General features: G+C 35.9%; 1 protein-coding gene across 3 annotated transcripts in view; it reads left to right on the top strand.

The window, feature by feature from the left end:
- Window positions 1-13,628, top strand: part of VWA8 (von Willebrand factor A domain containing 8) — a 369,390-nt gene that overhangs the window by 242,551 nt on the left and 113,211 nt on the right. For all 3 annotated transcript variants that reach the window (XM_059995512.1, XM_059995513.1, XM_059995514.1), the window contains 6 exons: window positions 4,603-4,713; window positions 5,687-5,751; window positions 6,180-6,305; window positions 7,647-7,756; window positions 8,397-8,551; window positions 12,486-12,678. In XM_059995512.1, the coding sequence (XP_059851495.1) occupies window positions 4,603-4,713; window positions 5,687-5,751; window positions 6,180-6,305; window positions 7,647-7,756; window positions 8,397-8,551; window positions 12,486-12,678 (760 nt within the window). The remainder of the gene's footprint in view (window positions 1-4,602; window positions 4,714-5,686; window positions 5,752-6,179; window positions 6,306-7,646; window positions 7,757-8,396; window positions 8,552-12,485; window positions 12,679-13,628) is intronic.

Raw genomic sequence — 13,628 nt, forward strand, 5'->3', positions numbered from 1 at the left:
GGTCAGGGACGTGGTGGAAGGCTGGGGAAGCAGAGGTGTAGAGCCTTGTAAATCATTCTAACGTTCTGCGGCCTGACTGTGAGGAAAGGGGAAGGTCTTAGAGGGTTTCAAGCAGAGGAGAAGCAAGATCTGACTTATATTTTTAAAAGATTTCTCCAGTTCCTCTTAGGTGAATAGTCTGTAGGTACTAAAGCAGAGTGAAGGAGATTAATGAAGAGATTTTTACAATGGTCCAAGCAAGAGATCATTGCAGTTTGGAGGAGGATGGCGGTCATAAGTAATGATGGATTCTGGATATATTCTGAAGGTGGGACCAAGAAGATTTCTGAACAGATCAGATATATGAGGTGAAAGAGAGTAAACTAAGATCAACTTTAAGATGTAGGGCCTGAGCAACTGGAAGGATAGACCTGCCATGAACTGAGATGAGGAAGGAATTGATTTGGAGGGGAAGATTAGATGTATGATTAAATTCGAGATGCCTATAACATATCCAAGTAGGTGATCCTGGTGTTTAACGGAGAAGTCAGAACAGGAAACATACACTGGGCATCACTGGCATATAAATGTTATTTAAAGTCATGAAACTGAAAGAGATCACTAAGGGAATGAATGTGGGTGGAAAAGAGAAGTCTGAGGACTAAGCCCTGGGGCAATGAAATATTAAGAAATGAGAGAGGTGAGGATGAATCAACCCAGGGGAACTGAAAATGAGTGCCCAGTGAAGTAGATGGTTACACCAGGGTGTGGTATCCCAGACGGCAAGTGATGAATATCTCAAGGAGGAGGATCAATTATTAAATGCTGACAAATGTGTCAAGGAAAAGGTTACATACATTATTCCGTGTTATTCTTCCACAGGCCCAGCGAGGTAGCTTTAGCAATATTTACGTGTGAGAAAACTGAGTCTCAGTAAGTTTAAATAACTTGCCCAGTAAATACATAGTAGAACTGAGGTTCAAACCAAATTGGATTGACATCACCAGAATTAAACTTCATCCATGCTGTCGCTCACTGCAGAAACGTGGGGAAAAGAATGGTCTGAAAATTTTTTAAAGTATTCATAATAGGAAAATATGGAAAAAATGTAATGTTGTTACTTGTTAAGTATTTAAACACACTGTGAAAGTAAAGTGTTACCTAGAAACAGTACTTTTAGACTGTTTCTAATCAAGAATAAAAAGTTGCATAAGTAACACAGCAGTATTTCGTTGAGTAAATAAGTTAACTTTAGACTTTGCCTAAATAATTATCATAAATTCTGAGTTAATAAAATTTTTTCTGGTTTTCACAATTTTTTTCAATATGGCTTTCTCCTAGAAGCAGAATTTATCAATATCCAGCTATTGCTTATAAAGGTTTGTGTCCATCACATTGGAATAAGGGTTTTACTTTATAGATTTCCAACAAAATACCAATGCCATTGAATTGAATTCTATAGCCAGAAGAATCTGTCCTAAAAAGCACATGTCTTGGTGATTTTTGATTCAGGAAACCAATCAAATTTAAATAGGAGTCTGCATTTGGAGTATTTATTCAAACAATCTTGCCAGATTTTCAGCTGTCAGATAAACTGTCAAATTTACATATACCAATTCTTTAAAAGTACGAGATTTTCAGGTTCTCAGGAAGTATTTTATTTTCTCAAAAGATCCAGTTATTTGGCAACATTGCTGACCAATACCCTGCTCACTTATAAGGACTTTCATCAAAGAAAATCTTTTTTCAGTGTAAAGCTGTGCTTGACTTGCACAGCCCACACTTCCCCTCCTGGCATTCTTGCATGCTACCTGGCTTATCCCTTAGACCAGTTTCAACAGTTTTCCAGAAGGGTACCTCAATGCCCTGAGCAGGCACGCACAGCTTATCAGGATACTTTCGCTACCTGTACTCTGAACTGCCTCTTCTTTTCCTAGAGAGGATATATCAGCTGTCGGTTTTATATTATGTCCCTGCTAGGATCTAAGACCTCCTTAATTCCAGATGAACAGCATGTAACTGTAAAAGTTAACAAATGATAAATAATTGTAATCGAATAAAAAATGTGTGCACTGCCATCAGTTCGTTCTCCCCCATTCTGCCCTGACAAAGGAGCTAAAATATTGTAGAGAAGTACTTCCATTAATTCATCTCTCCCTTGTCTTTATACAGCTTGGCAACAGATACATTTCCCTGGTTAGTTTAAGAAGTTGTTCAAAAATTCCTGGCTAAAATAAAATCTTAAGTGAGGAAAGGGAAATTTTGCCATGACTAAAAATAAAGCCTCCTCCCCCCACCCACCCCATGAGATTACTTATTACATCTGTACAAAGTTTAGAACTTCAGACTTTAGGACATTGAGGTCATCCAGAGGTTACTTTTCTCCCAGTCAAATACAAACATAATAAAATTGCTCACTCGCTTCTCCTCCCTGCCCCCCTTAAAAGAGAGCCAAAACCACAGTTACATGTACTCATATGTGATGCAGAATTCTATTTTTGAACTCAGACAGAATATATCATTATTCATTTACAGAAGGAAACCATTAACATCTAAAAGGATGGAGCAGCAGAACTCCTTCATGTTGCCAATTGCTTCTAGAACTAATTCTAAATACAGCAGTGGCTGGAAACATATATATGTGTGTGTATATAAACATATATATATATATATCTGTATGTTTTCTGTTACTTAGAAAGATGCAGTTTTTCAGTTCACTTATGCAAAGTTATGAGTATATAAGTATTAGACCCTAAAAAGGAAGAAAAATGCAAAACTGTACTAATTTTTCTGCATAATCATATCTGTTTAATCATCTGCTTATTCTTCTACTTAATCATATTTTGGGATCAAACATTATTTTTAGAACTTTATGTTGCTTAGAAAAGTTAATATTACCCCAAATTGCTTAAGTGCTAACAATTCATGTTAATATTGTACATATTTATCATAAGAGAGAGTTTCTCCTTTAAAAAATACTTACTCAAAAAAGATTTAATCTAGAATAGAGACTGTAAATTTTTAACTTATTAATACATTTTCTTAAGGAAAACTTTAAGAGTTTTCCTTAAGGTTTTCCTCATTTTCAAACTTTCAAATGCCAGGAACGGTGCTTCTTATATGACATGTTGATTTTAAAAAGAATATTACTAACACACATTCTTAATGGAGAATTACATATTATACAGAATGATGCATTCTAAGAGTGTTTATGGAAAAATTTAAGCGTTGTCAACATGCTTGGTAGAATTTTTTAATACAGCCAAGATTCAGAGTATATGGAATAAAGGAGACTTTGGAACAAATACTACTTTAATTCTTGAGCACTTCGGTAAAATTGACTAGTAAAATAAATTGAAACCACACTATGAGGTCTCAGATTTGCAGATGAATCATTACTCTACTTACATTTCTTTTTATTTCCCTCTAACTGGATTAAGTAATAAAGGGCAAGGGTCATGGTTAATTCATCATTGTATTCTCCTTTGTGCTTTAAATATAAGCTGCTCGATAAATGTTATGGAACAAATGAACAGACTTTTCATGTTTTGTATATATTTTGCAAAATATATATTAATTCTTCGGGTGCTTTGTGATTTTATTTTCCCCAAAGAAAGTTCTTGAAATGAAAAGTTCATAAGGGTTAAGATAACTGAAGGGGCCCCAAATTTAAAACAAAACAAAATAAGACAAAATAAACAAAAACAAGAAAGAAAGAAAAGACAGTTCCTGACAAAAAACTTTCTGGTGCCTTTTGTAAACCTGTTAGTATAATCTTCAAATGTCTTTAAATTTTAATGAAAAAAGCCCACTTCTTTGCATGTCTTTAAAATATTTAATCTTTTCTGGCTTTCTCAATTTTAAATTCTTATTTCATGTGTTTCTGTTCACTTATTTTAATGCCTAAGGTTAATTTTTTTTTTAATTTTTTTCTTGAAAAAGTCCTCCTAATTACTGAGAGATTATTACTTCATTTGCATAACTGTGATAATGCTGCTGGAGCAATCTCTTGTCTGTACGTTATTACAGCACCAGCTATGAAAGTTCTCAAGCTTAGTGAATGTCAAGATGAAACACTCATTACTAGCTAGGTTCTTGGGGTCCTTGATATTTTCTTGCTAACCCATCTTTATAACATGTACATATTTTCTGAGTTGAACCTGGATTTGTGAAAAGAATAAATGAGATTCAATTATGCACAGCGTAAGAGAGTTTTCAACAGAACCTTCTTTAAGTGTAATTTTGATAAAAGTAAATGGGCTTTTAAAATTATCAATTCTCTTACTTTCCTCATTTGTATGTAATAAAACAGCAATTATGGTTAAGCTAGCCTATATTTACAAGGCGGTGGTTTTAAGATAAAATCTTCAAAGAGAAGATTCTGCATTACATAATTAGAAATATCTTCATTAAACCATCTAATACTTTAAATTCTGTATTAGGGAAAAACATTTAGTGTCTTCATGGTGTCTCTTAAATATTTCAATATTGTCGTCTTCCCTTTGGTTTATTTATCACTATTCCCTTTATTCCCAGGCTGCCAAGAGGCTGCTGCTAAATTAATTAATTAAATAAATAAATAAATAAACAGGCAAACAAACAAACTGTTCTCTTTATTTCCAGAGCAATGTCATCCTGTTGTTGGATACCACTAGCCAAGCCCTTCATCGTCTCATCTTACCTTCAGAAGAGTTTACACTTAAGAAAACTTTCTGGTGGAACAAGGAGGAAGCTGTAAGAAATACCCAACTTGTCCAGCAAATTGCCAAGGATTTTCCATAGCTTTCTAACCGTAAAAATGCATGCCTGCCCATCCCTTGCGGTGCCTTTTGTTTGCTATAATGCACAAGAGAATTCTCTTATTACTTGTAAATTTTAATATGATACAAATAGGTAGAATACATACATATATAATTCAATATCAGTAGCTTCTTTTTGTATCCATCATAGTCACATGAAGACTTGTCAGGACGCAACTCACAATAATAGGACATCATGAGCCATTTGAGTGTGGTATTCATGACAAATCCCTAACATGCACTTTAATAGTCACTTTAATAGTTTTCCAGTTACGAGTTTATGTTTGGATTTATGTAATGAACCTATGAGTGCAACAGCTGATTACATTTACTAGATAAATAAACGTTTTAGCTTATTAACTAAATTAAACTAGTAAACATTTTGGCTAACCAACGAGAATTTTTTCTGCCATTTAGAAAAAGATAATGGATATAAAATAAGGCTTACCCTCTGCCCTGCACGACAGCATACTTAGGTCTTAAAAGACCACGAAGAAAAGAGATATTTTAAATGTCATAAATATATCCAAATCTAAGAAACAAAATATTTCCTATGTATTTATGCTATGGTACAAATTCCACAGTTAATCACCAGATAGCATGTTTATTTCTAACCAGTATTTGGCATTTTTTTTAATATTCTTTTTTAAAAATATTTATTTATTTATTTGGTTGGACCACCAAGGAAGTCCCCTAAAACATTATTCTAAAGATGTTTTAGTATGCAGTTCACAATTAATTTTGAAATATATTTTAATCTATGTTACCGTAAGAGTCTTGGAGTGGATAAAGAGGTAGCTTCTCAGAGAATTACATGTTGAAGAACTTTATTTAAGGAAAAGCAGCTGAATAGACATGAATGCATCTGACACATTTAAAGTGAATATTTTGTTTTGTTTTGTCTCTAGGAAACTTACAAAATGTGTAAAGAATTTGCACACAAAAACTGGCTAGTATTCTACAAAGAAAAAGGGTGAGCTCTTTGTTGGAGATTTAATCTGGGATCCTTATTGTGTCCATTCTATTTCCTCCTTTAATTATGCTTGTTTATTGTAAAACTAATGTAATAAAATTAGAAATATTTTATTCTAAAAGTATCTTATCCCACATTGCAGAACATTGAAAAACAGACATAAGAAAAGACACTGCCCATAATTCCGTCTACAACCACTACTAGCATGGCCGCTCTCACTTCTTATTTTTAATTCTTATGCATACCTTTATATAGTTTAGAGTTTTATACATCTATTTTCTCAATTAACATTTTTCTATGTTATTATCTAGTCTTAAAAACATTGTTTTTAGGGTTGTATAATATATCATGAAATGACTGTGCCATGGTTACTCAACCAATATCCTCACCATTTCCTTTCAGACAGTTTTCTTTTTTGTTGTTTTCAGGAACACCCTGGCTGTGCTGGATGTTCTAGAAGGGCGAACTCACACCATCTCACTTCCCATCAACCTCCAGACAGTTTTTCTCGTAGCAGAAGACAAATGGCTTCTGGTGGAGAGCAAAACACATCAGTGGGTAGATCTACATAGCACCTCATGGAGTGTGCTCAGTTAGCCAGCATCCTGTCTCAGTTAGCCAGCTCTGTCTTCCTGTGTCTGTCTTTTAACAATTTCTGTATTTGGCAGCATCTCTATAGGTGAAACTTCGAAGAAGAGGGGACGGGAAAATTTAAATAAATTAAATGTAACTTTGCAGAGTAATTATAAAAGTGTTTCAGAAGATGACCTTGAAATTAACAGTGAAAACATAATGACTTTTACAACTGATCTGTATTTCTTTAGGATTTTTCCTGTTAGCACACTGAGAATTCACTGTATTCTTGCCAAACTAGAGATACTTCAAAATAGATTTTTAGTTTATCCTCTCTTCAAAGGGCCACAGTCTCCATCCAAATGCTGTTGCTTTTTTGTAACTTCACTGAATCCACCCCTTAGAAGCTTCTTCTTCATTTTATCTCGTGTGCTCTTATTTGGTTATGTTTATGTTTGTGTTGCCTCTTCCATTGGACCGTATACTTCTTGATGAAAAGGACATTATGTACACTCGGCATAAGTGGGGTGCACAGTAAATTTTGAGTCACCCTCCCTCATGCATTACACCTACTGGATTCATGCAGATTCTCTGGCCCTCTGCTGACAAGCAGAAGTGACCTGCTGCAAAAGATTCCTGGCTATTTATATATTCCTATATTAGAAATCTTACAGACAAGTAGATCAAGGGGATTACAGCAGTGAGGGCTTCTGTCCCTTAGCTGGTCACAAATCAGAGGTTGGGCTCCCCCTTACTTGCTGATCAGTCATATTAACAGCAGGCTCCATGATAGTACGGATGTGTCTCTTTAGAGTCGCTTTTCTTTTTTTTTTTAATGGCCCTTCCTCTTACAGGAAGTATTGGATTTTCAGTTCACATTTATTACTGCGTTGTTATTATGCACTGCTCTTATACAGTGTTAAGAAGTTATTTTTTTAATTCATGATGAAACTCTGAAACTGCAAATTATACTCAGAATATAAAAAGGAGGCTTTGGGGCTTCCCTGGTGGCGCAGTGGTTGAGAGTGCGCCTGCCGATGCCGGGGACACAGCTTCGTGCCCCGATCCGGGAAGATCCCACATGCCGCGGAGCGGCTGAGCTCGTGAGCCCTGGCCGCTGAGCCTGCGCGTCCGGAGCCTATGCTCCACAACGGGAGAGGCCACAACAGTGAGAGGCCCGCGTACCGGAAAAAAAAAAAAAAAAAAAGAAGGAGGCTTTGGCGGGGGCGGGCAGGATATGGGAACTCTGATTTTTCCTAGTCTGGCCTCGTAGTTATTAGAAAAAGAAAGACTTTTCACTTAGATGTTTTGTCTGTTTACAGGAAATATCTTTTAACTAAGCCTGCACACATCGAATCTGAGGACAGTAGGGTTTGCCAGTTGTATGTGCTGAAAGAGGAGCTGCCTAGCACAGGGTTTGGAGTCACACAAGGTAAATACTGTGTTCTGTGTGTTTGTGGCTGTATAGGTACATGCCTGCATACACACTGTCCTCTAGAATCATTTAAGGACAACAATATCAACATGTTAACTTTATACCAAAAAAGAAATCTTAGTCACTACACTAGAAACAGTAAGCAAGAATCTATCGTCTTTTAAATTCTGTCTTTGAATTTTTTAAACTAACAAGTCAGAATGTTTACATATATGTAGGTTCCAAGTCTATTTTAGGATTGCATCATTTCTTTTTTACACAGCCCATCAGTATTTCTACTTTATTCATCACAGTTTTGGGGGGATGAAAAGTAATTATGAAAAAAATTCTAAAATATACCATTGCTAAGACTGGTTTGGGCCCGTTTCACCTCTTTCTGCAGAGTGCTATTATATTAATCTTGATTGCTAATAAAAATTTGAATTCTTGAATAAATACTTGAAATCACTTTGAGAAGATGCCATGATTGCGAAAACTGAGTTTTCTCAGACAAAAAGCCATGAGTGTAATTGAAAGCGTTTTCTCTTTTTTGATTTGTGCTTTTCTGTTTGAGTTGGTGAGAATGAATCTTGCAAAAATTAATTCCTGGAGCATTTTAGGGGCATATGGTGTTTAACGTTTCTCTGACACTTTTTAGAAACAGACTTCAGCATACCTCATAAAATTTCAAGTCATCAACTATCATCTGAAAATCTGAGTTCAGCTGTGGGACAAAAGATTGCCTCTCCTAACCGAATTCTCGCAGATGAGAATAGTTATGCTACAGTCGTTGTTGGTTTCCCAGATCTCATGGTAAGCATAAATTTCTTAAATGATTGAATAACTATTTCTTCCCCCCGTTTTGGTCTATACTCTATAAGCCTATTTGAGGGGTAATTAAAAACGTAATAATTTTCTGGTAAGTATTTCAGATCAACCTTCTGTTTTCCAGACCAGTCATTAAAAAAATTCCTTCTATATGGTTTCATTGCTTGTTAAAAATTAACATATACATTGTAGTGCAATTATATAATTTAGTAAAGGAAAACCAGTATTCTCCATACATGGGAGCTCATGTGACAGGTAAATAGTTAACCTACTGACAGTGATTTTATATCATGCTGTCTTAATGTGTGCTCATGTCATCTGTCAAGAGGGACAATTTGAGACTAACAAAATAATATTTCTTCTAGAATTTTTTAAAGTGAAATATGTTGGAGTCTCATAACTGTAGGTTAAATTTTTCAACACTCATGAACACCAGTCCACTTTCCACTGAGTTTTGCTCTGATTTATATCTTTGCTGCGTCCAGATTATACTATAAATGCTGGTGGTCTCAATTTAATTTGCTTTTAAATGGCTCCTTCTGCTGTTCTTTACTATTATCTGTAAAGAAGAGGCTATTCATAATTGACTTGAGGTGAAACTAGGTACCATCTTCCCCTGATGGAAATGTGAGAACATGAAATATAAAGGTTATTTCAGCCCAAGTTGCCATCTCATAACCTTAGATGTAACTCCATGTGTTTTGATTAAACATTTAATTTTCATAATTTCCTTTGTAGCTTTTAGGTGGGATGATAGAGTCACTTAAAGATAAAAATATTGGCTCTGCTTAATAGTACCCCAGTCTCACATGCCTCAAAATTTTCATGTAATTAATGAATGATGAGTACTTCAGGGTATAAGACTTCTGAAATCCAAAACCCGGTGGATAATGTGTGGCTTAGGACTTTGCCATATGTCTTCTTAATTATCAAGTAAAAAACATTTGCTGTGGATTATATATCTGAAAATGAAACATGTTGTTGGAATACGGCATCTACGGCAGCCTTGATTAAATGAAAGAGTTATGTTTAATGTGCTTTCTACAATGTTTGCTGCTATCAGTAGAGAAAATACTGGAGCTACTTTTCTGAAGGTGGAACTGTTTTAAAAATTGATCTTTTGATTGAAGAAATGAGTATAGAAATATAATGTCACTATGAAAAGGTAAGAAAGCTGAGTATAAGGTAATGTTTATATTGACCCTCTAGAAATGCTTTGTAGACTGTAGGACTAGGGACCTTGTTAAATTAAAAGCTGCATCTCCGTATTTATTACCCACCATATCGGAGATGTTCATGAATTTTTGTTTAATGATAGATTAGATCATTCAGTTAGACAGCCTTTCAGCATTTTATGAGAGCAGTCATATTTTTTAGACCCCAACACAAGTCAGGCACTCTACTATTCTAAACCATTTCATACATGATAATTAATTTTTACAACAATTGCACAAGGTTTTATAGAGAAAGAAACAAAAACAGAGAGGATATATCCCCCAGGCCACAAAGATATAGAATAAGGGATCTGGGATTTGTGCTCAAGGGTGACTGACCCTCAAACGCATATCCTTCCTACTATATACTACAGTGCCTTTCTGACTTGATGTGAATTTCTTTTGATTCTTCACAAAACTATTAACAAAAGGGCATGTCATCTCTTATTAACTTTTTATAGCATTATCAAAGGCACCTAAATTATTATGAACTTATTATAACTCTCTTAACCTACTACCAGATGGCTACAAAAACCGACAGCAAGTATCATAGTGAATCCTCAATAGTGAAACGTTAAAAGCATTTGTTTCGATATCAAGAGTAAGACAAGGATACGCACTACCACCACTTCTACTAAACATTGTTCTGAGCGTCTTAGACATGATCCATTAGAAATTTTTTTTACTACCGTGACTTTCCTCAAAATTAAAAACCTCCATTCTGTAAAAAAGAAACTGTTAAGAGAATGAAAGGGCAGTCTACAGGCTGGGAGAAAATATTGGCAAATCACATGTCCAACAAAGGACTTGTATCCAAAATATATAAAGATTTCTTAAAACTCAAGAGTAAGAAAATAATCCAGTATAAAAAATGGGCAGAGTGGCCCATTATGAGGTGTCAGAGGTCAGAGGCTGAGCAGATGAGCAAGATATCTGTGGTGTGGGAGGGAGTAACAACTGGCGATTGGGAATCAAGTCCAGCCAGGATGAAGATGGTACCCCATGAAGGGGCAGCCTGGTGTGGGATGTGGGAGCCCGAGTAAGGTGAAGAGCTTGTTGATACATGCGCGTAGCTCAGTGTGGGCTATCAGGCCAAGCAGAGTGAGGAGGGCATTGGCCTGGAAGGGAAAGTTAGTGGTGGAGATGGGAGATGAGTCATATACAGTGGAACTGAGCCAAAAAGTAAGTATATGAAGGGTAATGACGTCTAGGTTTCTCACTGTTAAAGAAGGGAGTTACAGATACAGAAGGAAAGAAAACTAGAGTGAGTCCTATAGTGGTTGGATTGGAATTGTGTGTATCTGGATGAACTCATGGTTTTCAATGTATTTAAGTAGATATAGAAATAAAATCGGAGGTAAATGTATAAAAAAAAAATGGGCAAAAAACTTGAACAGACTCTTTACCAAAGAGGATATATGGATGGTAATTAAGTACATGAAAAGATGTTCAACATCATTAGTTAATAGGGAAATGCAAAATAAAACCACGATGAGATACTACTATTGCCTATTAGAATGACTTAAAAAAATAAATAAATAAATACTGACAATACCAAGTACTGACAAGGATGCAATGCAAATGCAACTCTCACAAATGTTTATGGAAGAGCAAGGGCAAACAATAACCAAGACATTTCTGAAGAAGAACCAAGAATAAAAAGCAGAGGTAGGGCTTCCCTGGTGGCGCAGTGGTTGAGAGTCCGCCTGCCGATTCAGGGGACACGGGTTCGTGCCCCGGTCTGGGAAGATCCCACATGCCGCGGAGCGGCTGGGCCCGTGAGGCATGGCCACTGAGCCTGCGCGTCCGGAGCCTGTTGCTCCGCAACGGGAGAGGCCACAGCAGTGAGAGGCCCGCGTACCGCAAAAAAAAAAAAAAAAAAAAAAAAAAAGCAGAGGTACTTGCCCTACTAAATTTCAAGGCTTATTATAAAGCTTTAGTAACTAAGACCACATGGTATTGGCCTAGGGGTAGAAAAATATACAGTAGAACAGAATGGAATGCCCAGAAACAGCTGCCTACATGCATGAAACTTTTCCAATAACAGTGCTGATCAGTGGGCAAAGGTTAATGATATTTGAACAATTAGCTATCCATGTGAAAAAAAGATAAGCATGGAGCCCTGCCTCATACCACTCACAGAAATAAACTCCTGAGGGGTTAAGGAACTAAATGTGAAAGGCAAAACTTCAAAATGTTTAACAAATACATAGGAGAATATCTGTGATCTTGGAGTAGAGAAGGATAAATAGATATGTGGTAAAAATTTTAAGTAAAGCAAGAGAAAATAACACAAAATTTCAGAAGAATTGAAATCTAGGGAATATGAAAGAGAGGTGATTGAAAAGGGGCCTTCCAGGGGCTTGAGAAATACTGGTAATACTATTCCTTATGCCAGATAGTGGATGCTATAGTATATTTATTTATAGTTACTTAAATTACCTGTATTATTATATTCCCTCTTTTTAGCTATAATTCAAGATAAAAAATGTGTTGCATATTTCACACTTGTCTGAAAATTATGATTATTGATGAAGCAGCTCTCTTCTGTACCAAATTCAAAAAGGTTAAGGAATAATTTGATTTTCTTATATTTGTGAAATACAAGTTTACCACTGGTATCTGCTTAAAGGACTGCATTGTAAAAGTTGTGAATGTACTTTATAATACTTCAGTGCTTGAATTTCTCTCCTTTTTTTTTTTAGTCACCTAGTGAAGTTTATTCTTGGAAAAGGCCAACGTCTTTGCATAAATCGAGGGTCACTGATACATTCTATGGAGGGAAGAAGAAAATTGGAACTCCAAAGCAGCGCAATTGTGTGACGCTTTTGGATACTAATCAGATAGTCAGGATTTTGCCCCCAGGAGAAGTCCCTCTAAAAGATATCTACCCAAAAGGTAAGAAACTTACCAATTCCTATTTTATCAAGCTAGTCAAAGGTAGTTTGGTTTTGGTAGGGATATTTAACTTATCATTATCATTTTATATTTATGAATATGAATAATTTTAACAGGGTTTAGTAGCTAAAAAGACCTATATGTGCTCAGAAGGGTTTCACTAAACTTCTCATAGGAGTTTAAGACTTTTGCCTTAAACTCCTGTGTCTAAAGGCCAGGGACTTATGCAGCCTGATTCACTTACCAGTGCCCTGAAAGTCAACTTATGTTTATTACTGCATATCTTATGCCAGGTCCTGTGCTGATCACTTTTCCTTGTATAAATTCGTTTAATCGTCAAATTCCCATTCTATCATTAATGTACTCTCAAGTTTATATGCAGGGAAACTGACAGAGAGGTAAAGTAACTTGCTGGGGTTCTCCCCAGCAGTGGTCAGCAGAGCCCAGATTTGCACCAAAGTCTTCCAACCCAAGGCCACAGCTACGCTTACTGAACCACACTGGCTTTCATCATAAAGGATAATTATGAAAATTTTTGATCATCGAACCACTGATTGTTATTTGCATCATAGTGGTAGTAATATTGTCCTGTGTTTACATTCATTATATTAGTGTGGACTTCATAAATATAATACTAAACACATTATAATAATCTGTTACTGGGTTTGAAAAGTCCTGGTTATATGATAATGTTAGAATTAGTTCCTTTCAAATAAATCACCATTTCCTTAGAATGTTTTTTATGGTAGAAGAGGCAGGTGAATACACTGACAATTGCAGTGCAGTGCTATAGGCATATTCACAAGGTGATATATAAACACAAAGGAGAAGCTTACAACCCAGGCTTGTGATTCCGAGCTGACTTGAAAGATGAATGGGAGGGAATCGGATGAAGGAATTGTTCCAGGAAGAGAAAACCCCATGAGAAAGGTACAGAGGCATTACAGAGC

The sequence above is a fragment of the Delphinus delphis genome, chromosome 18, assembly GCF_949987515.2.
Source record: "Delphinus delphis chromosome 18, mDelDel1.2, whole genome shotgun sequence".
NCBI lineage: Eukaryota > Metazoa > Chordata > Mammalia > Artiodactyla > Delphinidae > Delphinus > Delphinus delphis.